The sequence below is a fragment of the Salvia splendens genome, chromosome 4 (assembly GCF_004379255.2).
Source record: "Salvia splendens isolate huo1 chromosome 4, SspV2, whole genome shotgun sequence".
NCBI classification, from domain to species: domain Eukaryota; kingdom Viridiplantae; phylum Streptophyta; class Magnoliopsida; order Lamiales; family Lamiaceae; genus Salvia; species Salvia splendens.
This window is the reverse complement of record NC_056035.1, coordinates 40,727,218-40,746,404: the sequence shown is the minus strand read 5'-3', so window position 1 is coordinate 40,746,404 and position 19,187 is coordinate 40,727,218. Positions and strand designations below refer to the sequence as shown.

General features: G+C 37.1%; 2 protein-coding genes, 1 long non-coding RNA gene, 8 other non-coding genes and 1 pseudogene across 12 annotated transcripts; 1 reads left to right on the top strand and 11 right to left on the bottom strand.

Moving 5' to 3' along the window:
• Positions 1-4,017: 4,017 nt before the first annotated feature.
• LOC121800108 lies at positions 4,018-6,456 on the bottom strand. The gene is made up of 2 exons (XR_006050441.1): positions 4,415-6,456; positions 4,018-4,243 (listed from the first exon to the last, which is right to left on the bottom strand). It is a non-coding gene; the product is annotated as an uncharacterized LOC121800108 (long non-coding RNA).
• On the bottom strand, positions 4,571-4,661 carry LOC121801734. The gene has a single exon (XR_006050668.1). It is a non-coding gene; the product is annotated as a small nucleolar RNA snR60/Z15/Z230/Z193/J17 (small nucleolar RNA).
• Positions 4,719-4,815, bottom strand: LOC121801740. The gene has a single exon (XR_006050672.1). It is a non-coding gene; the product is annotated as a small nucleolar RNA Z43 (small nucleolar RNA).
• LOC121801694 lies at positions 4,860-5,002 on the bottom strand. Its single transcript, XR_006050632.1, has one exon. It is a non-coding gene; the product is annotated as a small nucleolar RNA snoR136 (small nucleolar RNA).
• Positions 5,033-5,125, bottom strand: LOC121801710. Its single transcript, XR_006050647.1, has one exon. It is a non-coding gene; the product is annotated as a small nucleolar RNA SNORD25 (small nucleolar RNA).
• On the bottom strand, positions 5,401-5,497 carry LOC121801742. The gene has a single exon (XR_006050674.1). It is a non-coding gene; the product is annotated as a small nucleolar RNA snoR1 (small nucleolar RNA).
• Positions 5,569-5,695, bottom strand: LOC121801673. Its single transcript, XR_006050617.1, has one exon. It is a non-coding gene; the product is annotated as a small nucleolar RNA snoR77 (small nucleolar RNA).
• LOC121801735 lies at positions 5,924-6,013 on the bottom strand. Its single transcript, XR_006050669.1, has one exon. It is a non-coding gene; the product is annotated as a small nucleolar RNA snR60/Z15/Z230/Z193/J17 (small nucleolar RNA).
• Positions 6,082-6,159, bottom strand: LOC121801659. Its single transcript, XR_006050604.1, has one exon. It is a non-coding gene; the product is annotated as a small nucleolar RNA U83 (small nucleolar RNA).
• Positions 6,457-9,744: 3,288 nt separating the features above from the next.
• Positions 9,745-13,354, bottom strand: LOC121801335 (protein LIKE COV 1-like). The gene is made up of 7 exons (XM_042200807.1): positions 13,040-13,354; positions 12,395-12,447; positions 11,593-11,702; positions 11,127-11,294; positions 10,943-11,040; positions 10,450-10,576; positions 9,745-10,165 (listed from the first exon to the last, which is right to left on the bottom strand). The coding sequence occupies exons 1-7, from the start codon at positions 13,196-13,198 to the stop codon at positions 10,068-10,070; spliced, it is 813 nt and encodes a 270-aa protein (XP_042056741.1). The 5' UTR covers positions 13,199-13,354; the 3' UTR covers positions 9,745-10,067.
• Positions 13,087-16,583, top strand: LOC121801142 (annotated as a pseudogene).
• Positions 16,584-16,964: 381 nt separating this feature from the next.
• On the bottom strand, positions 16,965-18,410 carry LOC121798627 (probable protein ABIL4). Of its 2 annotated transcripts, none has more exons than XM_042197715.1 (7): positions 18,230-18,410; positions 18,050-18,132; positions 17,842-17,989; positions 17,651-17,750; positions 17,463-17,555; positions 17,299-17,375; positions 16,965-17,215 (listed from the first exon to the last, which is right to left on the bottom strand). In XM_042197715.1, exons 1-7 carry the CDS (start codon positions 18,311-18,313, stop codon positions 17,114-17,116), a joined length of 687 nt encoding a protein of 228 aa, XP_042053649.1. In that variant the 5' UTR covers positions 18,314-18,410; the 3' UTR covers positions 16,965-17,113. The 2 variants fall into 2 exon arrangements, with proteins under 2 accessions (XP_042053649.1, XP_042053650.1); XM_042197716.1 differs by having other exon boundaries at positions 17,463-17,552; positions 18,230-18,408.
• Between the last annotated feature and the right edge of the window lie 777 nt (positions 18,411-19,187).

Sequence of the window (19,187 nt, the reverse complement as noted above, 5' to 3'; positions counted from 1 at the left end):
CCGGTTCGGTGACGGTTCCGGTTCGAAATATCTTGAACCGGAACCGGACCGCGACCCGAATTCCGACGGTTCCGGTTCGGGAAAATGGCCACGGTTCCGGTTCGGCGGTTAACCGCCGGAACCGGAACCGGTGGGCATGTTTAACCGCCGGAACCGGAACCGGTGGGCATGTCTAACAGTATGTATCCTCTCACCACATTTCAGTCAATTCAAATGTTTTTTAGTTAATGAATTGGAATGTAGTGTTGACTTGAGTACTGTCCGACGTGGACCAATCAGAAGCTATAATTTGGAGTCATTTTTAATACTTAGCATCTGTGGGGGCAGTACCACCCTTTTGCCCAGAAATGGAATCAAGTCCCATTTTGCGGGAATTTTATTATTTAAGAATTGAGAGTTGATTTCTTGGAAACTGCCAACGCTTCTATTTATGTATAATAACAATCTCAAATTTACCACAACAAATGAGAAGCTATGCCAAGATGCAAACATTCTTTCTTTTTACTCTTTCCATATAATCCCTCCCCCTCTAGAGTCTAGACTGTGGAAAAGCTGAAAACTCAAAAAAACATCTGCTCCTACTTTCTTCCAATTTACTAAAATTTAAACATATGAATATGGGTTATAAACTGGAAAAGAATATGACATAAGTCAAAAAGGTTTAATTGAAGAGTAGTTATACTATGAAAAAGACAGTGTTGTGTTGTTGATGAGAAATGTTGGATAATGAAGACAAAAACATCAAAGATAGAATACAGAAAGAGGAACAAATTTTGCCCAATGAATTATTTTGGGTCCTTAGAAATTAGACACCAGCCTAACTTTATTAATTTTCTTAAATACCCATTTAACTAGTACAACATACTTTAATTAAGAGGATTTGAGATACAGCCCAAATATTCAATTTGGTATTGGGCCTTCTTTAGTTATTTCTCCAGCCCAATTACTCATTTAAATAAAAGAAAGGCCCATTTAAACTCTAATCCCTAGAGAGAGAGGGCTGGAATATGATCCAAATAATTTTTACGACTCTCTTTTATCATTTTCTAAGTAAATGTGCATCTTAATAAACGAGAGTCGAGACGAGTTCCAATTGTAAAAATCATATTCATAGTAATGCTGTTAAATATATAGATTAAAGTTTTTATTAGTAAACAAAAATAATAAAAACCATGAGAATCAGAAAAAACTCCATAAATTTTAGCATTTTACTTTTTGCTATAAAGAAGTTCAATGAGCGTTCTCTTCCACTTCGTAATTACTCGAATCTCTAGCCTATTGGTTAGAGGAGATATGTATTATCAATCGAGTTGCGTTTTATAGCCATTTTAGCAAATGTAATTCACTCTCGTTAATTTATTGTTTTCCATTTTTCTGTATTCTTGTTTCATTGAATTTAACAATTCACTGATTTTGATAAACGAAACATAACATCATCAATCATCGTATTTCATTGATGAGATTAATAACTTTAATTAAGTGAAATGAGTATAATGGACCCTTTCCTTTTTAGACAGGAAATAATAGACAAACTAATTGAATTCCGATCCTTGAAGCCGGGCAAATTAGTGCAGCCGACGCCCCGACCCATTAAGATTAATTATAAAAAGACTATATTATTTTGAATTTTTGGCAATTGTGTCGGAGAGAAGTATTTTAACGCATACATGTATTAATTTTAATGTGGCAATATGCAAATATTAATAATTTCAGTGATGTGGCCGTTTAGTGGCACATAAGTGTATTAAATAATATCGTTTTGACTTATAAAATTACTCCATTAATTATAAAACGTCCCGATCCTATGTTTTTCTCTAGATTCAACTCAAGAGCTAGCTTTCTTCATTCTCTTGGTCTAAATATTACTAGTAAAACTCTAAGCCAAGATTTAGAAATATAAATATGCTTTGTAAGTAACAAATCAAACCATTTCTTCTGATAATGAAATTACCTGCGTAATTGAATATATAGGAAATGATAAGATTTATATTTTCCTTTATAAAATCATCATTTTAATTTTGAGTTCATGCTTGTTTCAGTTCCAACTTGTCTTTTTGCCCCAAACTAATTACTACAAAAATTAAATTGCCAATCTCACCTTCTTTTTTTGGCCTAAAAAAATCCATGTATTGTATTTTATATCTCATAAAAACATAAAGAAACTCACCCACAAACAATAACGTACGTTTAATTAGCGCATGTAAGTGATGTATATAACCATATTGTGTCATTTAATTCAATATATCAAAAATAGATATCATGCAATATAGGTAATCATTATTCAATGAATAGCTCGATCTCCTCAAATGACCTCAAACTCGTTGCCTTTCTCCACATAATCAATTAAATATATGTGACATATTTCTTGAAGTGACTCAGTGAGATATCCGAAAAACCATGCTTTAACAACACTACCGCTAGAATTGCATAAGTACATGTTTAATTGAAAATAACAAAACACTATATGTGACATAATCCCTAGTCCAAGATTTGTCATTGCCATATTCCTTCATGCACCATATTTCAATCTCATTATCAGATTCATCATCGGTGAAGCACAAACAACCCCCCCAAAAAGTAGTAAATAACTCTGTTTCAAGATCAAAACAAGAAACTCTAAGATTCCGCACTATAAGAGAGTTATGGTGAAGGTCATATACTAGCCAATGAATATTCCCATTCACAAAAACATCACAGGATTGTGTATCATATTCTAATTGGGATGCTTTTCCATTGCCCCGTGCCTAAAGTGTATACTTGACATGTATGTTTAGATTCATTAACACTAACAATCTTATACTGACCACTTTTGTTCACTCCAAACCCAAATGAAAAGTCATCTTTTACACACTCATGCCACATCTCGATCATGATGTACTCACGAGTGATTGGATTGCATATGAAGAATACAAAGTTAATGAAATAGTTAAACAAGAGGAGCAAGCCATCAACTGAGCGTGTTATTTCTCGCTCCTGTTATCGGAATGATTTTTGTTATTTTGAGATTCCATGGCCAATCATTTTTGAAATTAAATCATTTTAATTAGCAAATGAAACATTTTATATTAGTGATTTTTGTTATTTCTCTTGATTGTATTGTTTCTCGCTCCTGTTATCGGAATGTATTTACTCTTAATTGCTTTGTTTTAACGTTTTCGATTATCTATTTTGGCCTCGTTGTTGGTGTTATTATACTTAATCAACAGTATTGCAAAATGAAAGAAGATGCTATTTTCATAAATCTACACCTAGCTATTAAAGTGTTTCGAAATTTTAAATATTTTTTATTTATCCTTAAATTTTCGGTACTTGAAAAAAATTCTTCGCCACCAAATAAAGTATAAACATATCTAAATTTGAAACTCAAAATCGATAGGGTACAATTTTTGTCCTTAAATTTTAGTGTATTTGATTTAATAGCCTTTTTTGTTGAGAAATTATTCAGCACGAGCTACAACAACAATTATAACTCACACTAAGATTAGATACATCACATAAACACAGAGTTCTTTCTAACTTATATGGATGCTAAAAAATAGATATAGATCTTCATAAGTTACATCAATTCCACATTAGGCGAAAGTGAGACAATAAACAAAAACATTAATGAATCAGAAGGATAGGATAATGAAGCCACATGGTATTCAGACATATGCTTGTCAATAAAAGAGTTTTAATCATAGGCCACGAAGAAATTTACAACAATATATGAGTAATATATTGCGTACAATTTTTATAATTAATCTTAAATGGGCCAGCCCAATTCCACTACCCATAGCCAGGCACTGGAGTTAACCATTTTGGCAAAATAACAAAAACTATAATTAGATTAAAATAACTATGTTCAAAACTTACAATTTAACTAGTACCTATAAATTCACGGTTCACCAGTTAATTTCAATTAATATTGAATTATGGTTATAATATTTAAACAAGGAAACAAGTTTTGGAGTAAATATTATTTAGTAATACATATATGGAAATAAATTGATAATTGAAGATTCATGAATCCAGAGATTTACTTAACCAAATTAATAACGCATTAGGTAAATTCAACTCATATAGCCCGAATGCATTCTTCAATTACATACTCCAAAACATGATAATCAAGAATCGAGATCGATTCAACTCACCATCGAAATCCTCTCAAGGCTCCCCGTTCGAACCATATTGAAATCAAGTGTGTTTGCAAGTCATGACGCGACATTGTGAAGTCCTCTGACTTTGTCTTCCCGACGCTTGCCTGCCATTCAAGACCTCAAATTCTTAATCACCGACACCAACCACGTCTTGGGATTTATCGAGGATGATGAAGCAATACAAAAACCACTCAACGGTTTGGTTCTCTACCATATTTGGCGAACCCCTAATAAGCCATATATACATAGCCCAGTTAATGGCTTGCTCTCAGTACCTTAGATGGATGTCCAATAGAAGCCATCACATGCGCAATCATTACAGGTCTGTGAAACTTTGAAGAAGTGTTCATCATCGCCATTTTAATCCGAATATGAATTAACATGAAAAAAATGTAGTTGTTAGGATACTGAGTTTAACAAAATTATGGATCAAAGGTCATCAGATAGGAGCGAAAGACTAAAAGAGTTATATAATCATAGATTAGTCATTTGAACTATGCATCAAATCATCACTTGACCATTGAAAATTTACCAGAAAAAAAGATCCAAAAAACAAAGAATTGAAATATTGAAATGAAAGGACTCAGTTTATGGGTGGTGATATATCAGTATGGTCGGCAAGGCATGGAAACATGCCATTACAACGAACGAGACCAATCGCAATTCTTCATTGCCCAAATTTTTTTCAATAAAAAGGGATAAAATGAAAAAGATAAAAAAAATGGTAGTTCACCAACGTCCAAATGAGCTATCAGAAGCACCAACCGGATAGCGAGGAGAACACATTTATATAGCTTCACTTATAACAAATGCCACATTATATAGTTTCATGTGTGACAACATAAAACGTCCAAGTAAAGCACAAAAATTTTCAGAATGTGAAAAGTGTTAGAAATGGCTCAGTCCCTTAGATGTTCAATAAAAGCGATCATATCCGCAATCATTACAGGTCTGTGAAACTGTAAAAAGTGTTCATCATCGCCATTACATTACTAACACTATTAATTAAAAGTGAATGGAAAATGTAGCTGCCCCATTGATCTCCAACGACAACCAAAACAAGAAGATGGATTGATGAAACAGAGCAACACAACTACTATTGCTTCTAGGGAACGAGTTGGTAGGATACTGAGATTAAATCCCACAACCAGATAGTGAAGCCAAAAGGAGTCAAGAAATAAGATACCATTAACGTCCAAAACTAGGGATTTGTTTAAAACAAGATTGGGTTTTCATTAACATTATTTAACAAGATAATCAAGGTTCAGATAGGTGTTTTTTGTGCTCACAGAAGGGCCACTAATGGCACTTCTCATACAAGAGGTGTCAGAAATACTAAAGCAACAGTCATCATATTCTACAAGATTCAATCCACAACTAATATATTAGCAAAAATTAGAAAAAGCAAGGAATTCGATAAGAAACAAGAAATGTTCTTGAGCTTACTAGACCAGCTTCAAGGAAAAACTCAGCAAGTCTGAAGAGCAAAAGTTCTTTTTATGAGCAGATAAACACCTTCCTTCCCATTCTTTTCTCAAGACAGAAGGAGGTTGCCTGAATTTCCACTCAAAAATTGTTTGGAATAACGTTTTAATAAAGTGGTAATAAAAAAACATATCTTTCTATTGCAAAATCAAGAATTGAAAAAAATAAAAATGTGGCCTCATTGAGAAGATTAGAATGTCTACACATGGTATTCAGACATATGCTTGTCAATAAAAGAATTTTAATCACAGGCCACGAAGAAATTTACAACAATAAAATAGTTTAAGAAAACATTGATCAAAGGCCATCAGATAGGAGCGAAAGATAAAAGAGTATTATAATCAGGGATTAGTCATTTGAACTATGCATCTAATCATCACTTGACCAATAAAACAAAATAAATTTTTCAAAAACGGAGCCAAGTGCCAACAAAGTTGAATTCAAATCGGAAGAAGCAAGCCTCAGAAGGAAGGCAGTAGTGTGTTCGTAATCAATGAATAATCATTAATGAATTCCACTAAAATCATCATAGACCGCAAGCTTCACTTTTCAAAAACAAAGATAGATTTTCAAAAATATGAAACACGAAAAAAAAACGAATCAAACCAGATGCGAATTGAGCTGACTGATCAAACCAGATGCGAATTGAGCTAGGCGATCTGGATCCAGATATATGCTTGCCAACAAATGGACATAATAATTAAGCTCGAATTGGAAAACTATTGAGAGAGAGGGTTTAGGGGAGAGGATAGAGAGAAAGAGGAGAGAGCTGCGATGGAGAATGAAGGGAGAAAGGGCGGTTCTTAAAAAGAGGGGAAGCAATGGAATTAGGGTTTTGGTTGGATTGGGCTGCGCCGTAGTTGAGTTTTGTTTTAAGAATCAACTAAAATTAAATAAACATAAATTTGTTCATAAATTATTTTGGATAAATGGGCCAAAAAATGCAATATAAATAGATAACACTTTCCAGTCAAATGATTTTGTTTTCTTTATATAAATAGATAACACTTTTTAATTTATTGACATGACATTTGCAAATGATTTTTCGTATCAATACAATTTCGTTAAAAGAATTCATCATATGAAAATTGATAACGAATCCAAATTATATGATTTTTTGGTTGAATTTTAAAATCACGAGAGCAAATTTTATGATTTTTTCAAATATTTACGCTTTAGTTTTAAGAGCATCAGCAGTGGCGCGTCCTATAGCGCGCCCTATAGCGCGTCACGTCAGCAGTTTTATTCTCCTTCATCCCCACTTGCAGTGGGGCGCCCTAACGCGCGCTCTATGGCGCGCCACACCATCATTTTATTATTTTGTTTAATTAATTTAACTGTTTTCAAATAACACGTAACGAGTAAATAAAAAACGGCTAAATAACAAACGGCGAAGTTTTAATTAAAAGAAATTACACCATTCAAATAAAAAAAAAATCTAAGTCGGGCCAATTCCCAACTTCCTACGCAACTCATCGAGTAATGCCCGGAGATACTCGGCTTCGTCGGGGTCGGTACACTTCTTGAGGGCCCTGTGCGTCTGCAACATCGTCCTTGCCATCGACGCTGTTGCTAACGACTCAAACGCGGTGGTCGTCTGGGCCGGGAGCTCTACCGGGACCGGAGCTTGGGTTGCAGCGGTCGACGATGAGGTCGCGGTCGCCTTCCCCTTGGCCTTCGCAGCCTTGACGCCGGAAGGACGCCGGGAGGACACCGGTGTGTCGGAACTCCCTTCATCCATGTACGTCTGGTTGAGGTCAACCGGGTGAGTGCCGCTGCCGCTGCTCGTGTAGTCACCAGCTTCGGTGACCTTCGTCCTCTTCGGCGCACCAGTGTGCAGAATTCCACCTTGGAACTTCTGCTTCTCCCTCAAGAGCGCCCAGATGGCCTCGTGCTTGAACTCGCCGAACATCGACCGGTACGACAACATCGCTTTAGAGAGCACGTCGTGCACGCTCTCGCCGCTCCCCTGTGACCGCGCGCACTTCTCGAACTCCGCCGAGTACAAGTTCACTTGCTTCTTGATTTGATCCCAGTGCTTGCGGAGTTGCTCACGCTTGCGCTTGTACGCGGTCAGCGGCTTGACCGAATTGTAGAGGTCCGCGATGCGCTCCCAGTACGCGATCTGTCTCTGGTTGTTGGCGAATATCGGATCTTCCGATATATCCACCCAACACTGGGCCAAAGTGAGAGTTTCGTCGTCGGTGTAGTTCGTACGGCCGGGGGCGTACTCATCGCAGTCACCGGGAGGCGGCAACTTCTGCGCCCGCTGCCGGTTCCGCTTCGCCTTCCCCTTGGCGGAAGCGGTCGCTGCGGGGGCGGGATCGGCCGATGCGGTTGGGCGGTGCGGCGACGGCTCCATATCAGACAACCCATACGATTCCGTACTGAAATCGGGATCGTAATGGGTGTTGGTGTCGAACGAACGATAATCGTCGGGTTCTGTACCCGGCCAATGCGCCTCTCCGCTTAACGTAGGACTATTGGGGCTTGATTCCATTTCGTAGTAATTATGTAAATGTAAGTTTCGAAGATGAGGAAATCGTGTGAAATGAAATGTTACAAATGAACGCTATTTATAAAAAAACGAAATCGCGTGCCATCGTCCGCGGCCTTCACAATGGGGCGGACGATGTCGCGGACGATGGCCATCGTCTGCGCCCTATGGCACGCACCCACAATGGGTGCGGACGATGAATGGGGCGGACGGTGCGCGTCATCGGGCGTGCCATCGTCCGCCCATTGCGGATGGCCTAAAGTGAAATATTAACTAGAAGCCAATATTAAGGGTAGAGGAAAGATTATCGGTTAACTGTGAACCGAACAATATTTTTCCGGTTTTTGGTTAACTAATAACCGAAAAAATAAAATCAAAGTTAGAACCGAAGAGCAGGTTTAGGAATTAATTTAGTTTTTCCATATATTCATTTTAATTTTATAAAATTGTAGTAAAAACTAAAAAGTAAAATAATGCATTTCAATTTCAAGGTCGCTGTGAACACAATGCTTCTCTCTCTCTAAGTATCAATCTCTCCTTCACACACGCTGGTCTCCCGGCGCCGGCGGCGTCACCGCTCTCTCCAAGGAACCGAGGAACCTGTCAGCCAGGACCGATCAGTTTCTTTATAGAACTTAGGGGTGTGCATTCGGGTTTCGGTTCGGTTTTTTGCCAAAACCGAAAAACCGAATTTAGTTCAAAATCCAAACCGAACCGAACCCGAAAAACCGAAAACCGAACTTAAAAAACCGAAAAACCCGAACAAAACCGAAAAAAAAACCCAAAAACCTTTAAAAAATAAATATAATATAAATATATATTTATATGTGTATTTTATTTTATTTTATATATACTAATAGAATATTTATATATAATATAAAATTAATAATACATATAATATATATTGTATAGTAGAATATATTAAAAGAATATATATATATTATATATAATATAATATATTAAATTAATAGAATATATATAATTCGGTTTTTCGGTTTTTTTCTTCGCCCGAACCGAACCGAAACGAAAAACCGAAATTTTTTTATTTTTTAAACCGAACCGAACCGGAAAAACCGAACTGAATTTCAAAATTTCGGTTTGGTTCGGTTCGGATATTCGGTTTCCGATTTTTTGCTCACCCCTAATAGAACTTAATGTACTTAAGATTTGGTTTCACTTCTAGAATTCAGAAAAGTGGGCATCGGTCTACCGACTATTCAGTTCGATCAAAACCAAACCGACCGCTCCCCCCCCCCCCCAACCCCCCTCTGATATTGATGGTGATGTGGTAGTCAATTTTATCTACACGACCACTAGGACAAGGTAAGGGTTAACGGTTGGCTCCAGAGAATGACAGGTTTTTGGGCACACCGTCATCGTCAATTTAATAATAAAAATAATCTCCTTTTAAATTTATGAAAATGACTATAATCTGACCAAATTTTGTTAGAAAATGAGAATACTCCAAGATACATGTTAGTAGTAGTAGTAGTACTTTTGGCGCGATACTCTTAATGCCTTCGGCCTCAAGTTCGAGTCCTACGTGACAGAAGTATTTAAATTTTACTACTTTTACTCATAAAAAAGTACTACGGATTAGTACTTTTCTGAATGCCACGATCATTGGTCTAAACCTTTTTTACTTTGGAAAAGAAAACACTGTAATTTAATCTCTTGTTTACACACCAGTCTAGTTTTTAACAAAAAATAAATAAAACATAAAAAAACCTTAGACCCAAAAAAAGGGACAGCTACATTAAGTTGGAAACTCAATTACCATATAAGGAAAAAAACATAAGCCGCCATTAATTAGAAAACCAGCTTCCTACCTAAATAACTACAATCATACGCTGCAGGATAGTAATCCAACTGTTCAAAGACAAGAGATGAAAATTTAGAATCCAAGTCCACCATTTACTGATGAACAACTGAAAGCCTCCCAGTTTCTATGATCTATTCGGTCTGATTCTATCGAGCTGACTAGTTCTTGAATCCAAGGTAGCTAGGATTTGGGGCATCGACATGCCACCAGATACCACGATTTCTGCATATATAAAACGAATCAACATTGGAGAACATTCACAAAATACTCAAATCTCAGAAAAATAATGAAGGAACAGGTTCGGGAAAAAACGGAGATTTTAAGGACATACAAGTTCGTTTGCATTTTTATGGCTTCGGATTCCCTAGTTTGGTAATATGCATCTAACAACTACATAAACCATGCAGGAAGCATATCGGGTTGGGGGTTCTCAAAACAACAGTCAATAAAGACGAAAAATGCAACTACCTCATTATCATACCAAAATAATTGCAAACATCTCTTACCAATTCCTTCTCTTACAGACAAGTTCGGTCTGATAACATCTCTAGCATTCACCAGGAAGATATCACCAATGTAAAGATGGTTTGTTGGGACATACACACAAGAGAGCTCTTCCTCTCCTGAATAAGTCTGGCATGGAAAGAAAATTAATATTAATAATTAAATAAAACAAAAATATAAAGTTAAAATCAGCCCTCATTTGCAACTACACCAAAACATCATGGGGTCATTGTTATATTATAAACATCAATAGAGATACAGAGGGGATAGTTGCTTTCAAAGTTCACACTAGGCTAGATATCGAGAACATCTCTCTTCTTCAATAGTTCAATTAATTATTAAAGTGGCCATCGCGCAACACAATATTACAGTTCCACATACTAGAGTGCCCAGTGTGCAAAAGAATCCAAATTAAGGGACAAACATGACCAAGTCTAGAGATATAATTCCAAGTGCTAGAAAATAATAAACCAAGAGATGCAAGACATGGCAAACCTGAAGTGTGAGAGATGAAGTGATGAACCCGAATGCATATTCACCGATACGTGGATGCCTTATTATTGCCACTTCTTTGAAAGCACGTGTGTTCTGATCTGCAATAGTGATGTCTAACAAACTCAGAATCTGCACCTAGCAAAAACTTTCTTCAAGAGCCTAAAACTTGAAAAAACAAGTGCACCTGGAGATATGGCAGCACTAATCTGCTTCGAGGCATTGTAAATATGACGAATGAAGGGCATACGCTTAATAAACCACTCTCCAATGCCCAAAACAGATGTCCCCAACCATGATGACATGAATACTCCAACCAAGAAAATAAAAGTAATGGAGGTCACAAATCCCAAACCTATACCAACAGAGAATACAGAGTTAGTAGCAGCAAAATGAACATTCGAATTTAATGAAAACTAACTATATAAATTATCCACAATAATAGTTTGTTCCATTTTTTGAATTATAGACATTTTACTTCTATGCTCCCACAGAAGATGATAATATGATACAGAATTCCATAGCTTAACTGATACTAGTATGTACAGTTGTATAAGTTGTATAATGAGTAACCTAATACATCAGATAACAGTAATAAATTGTGACTATTTAGCTTCAGACAATAAGTGAAAGTTCAGCATGAGCATGCTTACCAAATATATCGATTCCAAGTTGAGCATAAATAGGAGAGAAAAATCCATCCACAAAATGAATGAACCACCATGTTATATAGAAAGTAATAGCTATTGGTAGAAGGATGACACTGCGAAGTGACAAAGCAGGGGTGTTGTCAACATATAAGCAAATGGGCAACAATTAGTTTCAGTTGCAAAAGTAGAACAGGAGCTCATGCAAATATTTTTTTATGTACCAGCTACTAAAAAGCTACAGTAGATGTTTATCTGCCACATTAAGCAATGGAAAATTTAAGCCTTTCCTCAAAACCACTAAAATTTCTCATGCAACTATTTGTGATGTACCGAAAACCCCTAAGCTACTAAAAAACATGATCTGTAGCTGAATAAAACTTGGATAGATAAATCTTTTAACCCAGTATTCTAAGTATCTCTTTGTTGTATTCCACAATGGCCAAAATATTTGGGTTCTGTAGCACCTAGCACTGTCTTAATGAGGTATCAGCCCAATAGTTATTGACGACTAGAGTAGTTCAAAAGCTACAAACAGAACATTAGCTCTAAAACTCACACTTGCCCCTCATGCTGCTTCATTCCTAATAAGATAAAACTACATTACCTACTGAGATAATAACTATTATTCCTGAGTGTCCAAATCTATTGTACGTCTATGCAACGGAGATTACCAGCTAAAGATATCACAGATCACCAAATGCAGTAATAGATCCACCAAAATGATTATGTCAAAGAGTGTTCCTGTAAGTATCAAACATCTTAAGCTCAGAATTGTAAGGACCGTGTAGCATAAATATGTGCTCACCATCCAGTCATGAATTTCTTTGAAGTCCAGCTCCGCACAACTTTGTAAAATGTCTGCGTGATTACAAAGATGAAGAATTACACTTTTTATCTTTTGCTACAAAGTACTACTACTAAAAGCAGCAGAAGATCATGCATTTTTTTCGACATAGGAACAATACTAGTATATTTTTTACATGAATTATAAAATGAGCAACCTCTTCATAATATCTTTACATACATAACTATGAAAATTGGAGCTCGGGATGCATGATTAAAGTTAGGCGCCTCTCACTACACAAAAAGTAAACAGAATGGCACTGAAGATGTACATACGATTAGCTTCCATCTTAATACTAGACCAAACTCAGCAATTACAACCCTCAATTTAGATGACCAATGTCAATTTACAGAAAATTCTTTTAACAAAGTTCCAGCTACAATATTTACCACATCACAATTGATCATCAATCGTTTTGCCACTACAATAATTTAATCAACAATTACAGAGCAAGGCAGTCTTCATTTCTAACTACACACAATGTCACAATTCATAATTTCGTACAATGCAACAAAAGAGGAAAAATAAGTGGTAAAATTCAAGTCCTAAAACCCTAAAACGAAAATAAGAAACGAAAAATCGAGAGATGATAAAGAGCAGGGGTACCTCACGGCCAGGATGGTGGTGGGAGGAGGAAACGGAGGCGGAGGAGGGGCCGTCGTCATCGAGGCGGCGGTCGACAGAATCAGCCACCGTTATCAGAAGCTCGCGATCTCTATCTCTGCCGCTGCCGCCCATCACTCCGAGAGATTTCTCATCTCCCATCACACACACACACACACACACTCCTTCACGACTCCCAGTCTCATCAGATTCAGAGTTCGATCCCTCCCTCTCTAAGAATTGAGCTTCAATTGAATGAGCATTCCTATACTGTTTATGGGGATGAATTTGAATTAGACACAATAATAGTAGTAATGATATAATGTAAGTATGTAACCAATAATAGTGAGAATTAATAGTATTAAATAGTGTAATTATTGTATTAATCACAAATCTCTTCAATGTATGGATAGAATATTTTGAATTTAGGTCATTTGATGAGCTGGCCCCAATCACAGCATGCCAGCTCGGTGGACTGTTTTTCCTTTTATTTATTTTATTTTATTATTTTAAGGTAATCTCATCCTCGAGTTTTGTTTGTAAACGATCCTAAGATGACAAAGTTCATTATCGAATAAGTGTTATCTCGCACGAAAAACGTAACGATATGAGATATTACTAACACAAATCAGTTCCAAACATTTTAATGATTTCACCCCCAAATCATATAAATGTAAATACTCCCGAAATTATTCAGACCACAAACCTACCAATTAATAAAATAGACCAATAATCATTAAATAATACCCTCCCAATAATTGTCTCATATTTCTTTCTTAGAGTCACTAAATTTCTTAAATCTGAGTCTGATTCTTAGAAAGCCAATTATTAAGTATAAAACATTATTATTGAGAATGCATTTCTCTCTCCATTGGTAGTTCTTACTAAATATGCATGCATCCCACGTCCCATGATCACCCCATTATATTTTTATTTTTAGGAGAAAATTAAAATAAAAAGAGATTCAAGAATCCTCATCTCTATTTTTGTCAACCAGGGAAGAAAAAACTATTGGCAGTTGAAATCATAAAGAGGTTTTTGAGAATTCCCTGTGGCTTCACTTTCCTTCTTGTTGAGAAGATGCAAGTGAAGAATGAATCTGCAGCTGAATCTTCAGGTATCTTTTATTGCATGTGTGTGTATATATATATGTGTGGAGAAGAGGAGAAGGGATTGATGGTTTTTGTTGGTGTAGATATGGAGTTGATGGAGAGATTTTCAAAGTTGCTTCTTGGTGAGGACATGTCTGGTGGTGGAAAGGGTGTTTCTTCTGCGTTGGCCTTGTCCAATGCCATCACCAATCTTGCTGGTAATAATGAATTTGAATTTGTCTGAAATTGAATGTAGATAATTGTTAGTTGGTAGAGATTCGAATGGCGGTTGCGAAAGACAACTTGTGTGAGGTCTATAGATTTTATGAGTCTCTATTTGGTGTAATATTGATGATTTCATTGAAAATCGCAACGATTTTGAGTGGTGGCGTGCTAGATGAACCAGTAGTGAACAACGAGGATGATTGAGAGTCAATTTGGAATGGTTGACTGATTGTGACATCGCGGTATTGACTATTTAGGATGTTGGCCCTTAAGAGGAGTTAATTGTTACAAACTCCTATGGTCCACAAAGGTCGTGTGAGACAACTGGTGTTGAATTTGGGCACTCAGGATGTTGGGCTTTAAGGAAGGTTGATTGCTATAGACTTCAATATTTCACATCGATTGTGTAAGACAACTAGTGTTGGCCTTAACCAATGAGGATGTTGATTTTTAGGGAGGTCTATTGTTACATGCCACATTGGTAGTTTAATACAATTGGGCTTGGCCAACGAGGACGTTGGCCCTTAAGAGGGGTTGCTTGTTATAGACTATAATGCCCCATAACGGTTTTGTAAGGCAAATAGTGTAGGGTTTATATGTCAATGTGTTTTCTCTCTTTTCCTAATTGGCATATTTTAGAATGAGTTATTCTGTTTGGTTTATAACGTGATCATGATCAAATCATCTCCGATTGCAGCTTCTGTTTTTGGGGAGCAAACGAGGTTAGAGCCGATGTCCGCAACGACAAAGGAGAGGTGGAAGAAGGAGATCGACTGCCTCATTTCAGTAACGGATTACATAGTCGAATTTGTTACTACTCAACAGAAATCAAAGGATGGCTCAATCATAGAGGTAACCAAACTCAACTAATGAATCTTTTTTTTTATTAATTCATTTCTTAAGTACAATAGTTGATCAACTTTTTCCTATAGGTAATGGTGACACAGCCAAGGAGAGACCTTCTTCTAAGCATGCCCGCCTTGCGCAAGCTCGACGTGATGCTTCTCGTAAGAAACATACCATACCATACCATACCATACCATACCATAACATAACATAACAAAACATATGTTGTTGAATGAGTGTATCCGGTTTTTGTTGTGTTTACGTAAAGGACATCCTTGACAAGTTCGAGGGCGAGCAAGAGTTCAAGTACGTGTCAAGGGACGCGAATGAGTCCCAGAGAGGCTTCCAGAGGAGCGACAAATGGTGGCTACCTACAGTCAAGGTTCCCCCGGGCGGCCTCTCAGAAGGGTCGAAAAGGTTCCTTCAGAAGCAAAAGAAGGCGGTGGACCAAGTGTTGAAAGCAGCCATGGCTATAAATTCCCAAGCTCTTAATGATATGCACATCCCAGATAGCTACATTGAGACTCTTCCAAAGGTAGAGATGTGATGTAACTAACCATTGTTGGTTTAGGACACGAATCTGGTTTGATGTTAATGATGTTGATGTTTCTTGTAGAATGGGAAAGAATGTATTGGTGAATCACTCTACTGGATCATAACAGATGAACACTTCGATGATCCTTTGCAATTCATCTGCAACTTGGGCTTGCAATCCGAGCATGCGATTCTTGATTTCAAGGACAAGATTGAGGCTTGTGTTGTGATTTGGAGGAGGAAGATGAACTGCAAGGACGTGAAGTCCGCATGGGGGGCCCGTCTGTCAGCTTGGAGAAGAGAGAGGTCTTCGAGGAACAAGCACACTGTGTGCTGCTCATCATCAAGCAGAAGTACCCCTCTATCCCCCAGTCCGCACTTGAAATAAGCAAAATCCAATGCAATAAAGTATGATGATGATTAGTACTTGTGTTTTTCGTGTCGAACCTAAGTGTTTTTGCTTAACATATATGTTGTTGTGTGTTTAGGATGTGGGGCTGTCGGTTTTGGAGAGCTATTCGAGGGTGCTCGAGAGCTTGGCAAACACGGTGATGTCTCTTATCAAGGATGTTCTGTATGCCAACTATCTTATCGAGAGAGAAAAAAGCCCGCCCGGGGATGACTATCCATCATCCCCGGGGTTGAGCCTTGGTGCTCCAGAGAGGTTCACGCTTTATGATTTCATAAGCTGGGATTCGGACCGTTATGAGAAGGAGACGGGGGCAAACACAGAGGCTTACTGCAGGAAGGATGAAGAGATGAAGCTCATACGCCACCTCGCTAACATCAAGAAGTTTTCTTACACTGATACGGTTGAGATGGCCGGGTTCAGAAGCCCGGCTCGGGGATAGATCTCTACACCACGATGTTGTCAAGAAGATTGTAGGTTGAGTTAGTTTAACTCAGCATCATTTGATTCATTGATATTGAACAGAATTTGTACCATATGATTAGAAACATCATTTGTAGCTAAACTTCATTCCCATTGATTGTTGGATTCTAACATTTCTACATGTAAATTCATAGGATTCATTACATCAAAATGCAAGAAACCAATTTATATCTCCAAATACTTATGTACTGTAGATTGATTAAGTTTAACAATACTCATTGATCTTCAACCCAATCTGTACCATATGTTTAGAAACATCATTTGTAGTTAAATTCCATTCCCATTAATTTTTGGATTCATTACATATTAGTGCTACCTTAAAATGCAAGAAACAAATCCATAGCTCCAAATACTTATGCATTGATATTGAAACTTCATTTAGAGTTGAACTTTGTTGGATTCTAACATGTATACATCTAAAATCATAGGATTCAATACATAATGGAGCTACCTTAAAATGCAAGAAGCCAATCCATATACCCACAATACTTATGCAAGAAGCCGTCTCCCGCGCTTAATAAGAGCAGCAATGTCCTTGTTCTGCACTAGCACCTTCCAACTTCTCGCGCCACGTTTAAGCTTTTCAACCTCCTGCGATAACACAACATTGTCCTTCTATAAACACATAAATGACAAATCAACCTCAGCTAACAAAAGAAAAAGGGAAATCCAACCTTAAATTGGAAAACTAAGTTACTGGTTTTTGGCAATATTGATAGACCATCATCATCCTCATCATCCATCCCCTTCACTATCAATCAAAGTGACATAACTATTCAAAAATCACACACACACACACACACACACACACACTAAAACATCTCAAGAAGCTCCATACAGTGTATGTAGTTTCTTGATGCAAGAACTACATTCTTTCTACTCATCCCACTCTTAACCAGAGATGATTCATCACTCGAATCTTTCGAAGCTGCTGATTGGGAAAAACAAGGCACCATCACATTAAAATATAGTACATAACAATCAATATGAATATTGTGAAGAGGCCAAAGATTCAATTTTTATTACATGAACACACATAATGAGAGTGGAATCTTGAAAAATCAGCACCCCACTGAAATCTTGGCATGGAGATTCTGTAGGAGTAAATCTGGCAAGTCCCAATTCTCTGATTTCACACAACATGCTAAATATCAAAGATTTATTACAAAAAAAGATATAAATTTTTTAATGAAACCATAAACTAACCACAACCAAACCTGTTTGAGCCTCTCTATTTTAAGCTCACTTTCAGAAACTGAATTGTTCTTAGAAATGCAGCATTCAAGATTGGCTGAAATGGTTCCAAGATGATCCACCACCACCACTACAGCCCTCTCCACATACTCTTTAGTTGTCTCAAGAATCCTGCATTTCAAGAAATTTTCACCAAAAACTACAAATATTTAATTTTTTTAATTCACTTACTGAGTCTTGTCTTGGGAGTTCAAGAAGGCTGTTTTGCAGTAATCAGCAGCAAGATAGAGCTGAGAGCTGAAGTGCCTTAGCTCCTGCACCAAGAAAAGCTTACATCTTGGCATTAATAATGAAATTATTGATAATTTGATATGATAAACAAGAGAATTTAATTATTTAAATGGGACTGACTTTGAGGGATTTGTGGAACTGTGCTTCGGAATCCTCCTCCGCCATTCTCTTATCCATATTTTTTCTGTTTGCTGATTTAGCCATATTTATTCACTAGTAAATTTTTTATGAAATACTCCTGTGATTTTTATTGGGAAATGTGGTCATGTGGATTCTCGTGAGTGTTTTTTTTTTTAATCTTTTTCTGCAGGCCATTGAGGATTGAGGAGATGGATTTTGTCATGTATGATGAAAAAGTTGATTTTTATGTGATATCACAACATGACAACATCGATGGTTTCAAATAATATTGATGAATAATGGGTTTTAGTTATTTAGTCAAAGTTGGAAATAAAACAAATAAGCTTGTGAGGCAGTTGGCTGTCAAAGGGTCACGTGCAACAGTAGGAGGAATATATACATTTTATTTTATATTTTAATCCAAGCTCTTAGATATTTTCGTACAATATTATCGACAATAACTTCAAATGCTGAATTTAATTGAGTTTAGACCAGCATGGATTCACCACTAGCCGGCTATTATAGGCCAACTTTCTTGAAAACACTACTATAAAGCTCAGTTAAATTCTAGACAATTTTGCAACTTTGTGAATCGGCAAGAAAAAACCACGACTTTATACCTTATTCTCCATTGAGCCTAGGAGTCGAATTTGGCAAGTAGGGGGGCTCGGACCCTTACATTTGTGTTCTATGATTAGCAGTCGACGCCCACGAGAAAGGAACCGTTGGATTACCCTGACTTCAAATTCCGATTTCCAGATGGCTGAGTACGCCTCTGTTGCTCCCCATGATTGGAGGTATCACTCCTATTTGCTTCGAGTACGACCACTTTTGGGTCGTGCCCGGCAGTTCTTGCTCTAGTTCGAGATATATCCGGTCATGGTTCTTTTGTCTTGCAGTTAGGCGCTCGTCACTTTTGGACTACCCATGTAACGATACATACAGGTAAGGGGTCCGT

Excerpts from the sequence above, each read along its gene's own strand:
- LOC121798627 (XM_042197715.1), bottom strand. The coding sequence starts at position 18,313 with ATGGCTAAATCAGCAAACAGAAAAAATATGGATAAGAGAATGGCGGAG. Across the intron at positions 18,133-18,229 it reads AGTTCCACAAATCCCTCAAA|GAGCTAAGGCACTTCAGCTC; the intron begins GTCAGTCCCATT and ends TTCTTGGTGCAG. Across the intron at positions 17,990-18,049 it reads AACTCCCAAGACAAGACTCA|GATTCTTGAGACAACTAAAG; the intron begins GTAAGTGAATTA and ends CTTGAAATGCAG.
- LOC121801335 (XM_042200807.1), bottom strand. The coding sequence starts at position 13,198 with ATGGGAGATGAGAAATCTCTCGGAGTGATGGGCGGCAGCGGCAGAGAT. Across the intron at positions 11,295-11,592 it reads ACTTGGAATCGATATATTTG|GTTTGGGATTTGTGACCTCC; the intron begins GTAAGCATGCTC and ends CTGTTGGTATAG. Across the intron at positions 10,166-10,449 it reads GTCTGTAAGAGAAGGAATTG|AAATCGTGGTATCTGGTGGC; the intron begins GTAAGAGATGTT and ends TTATATATGCAG.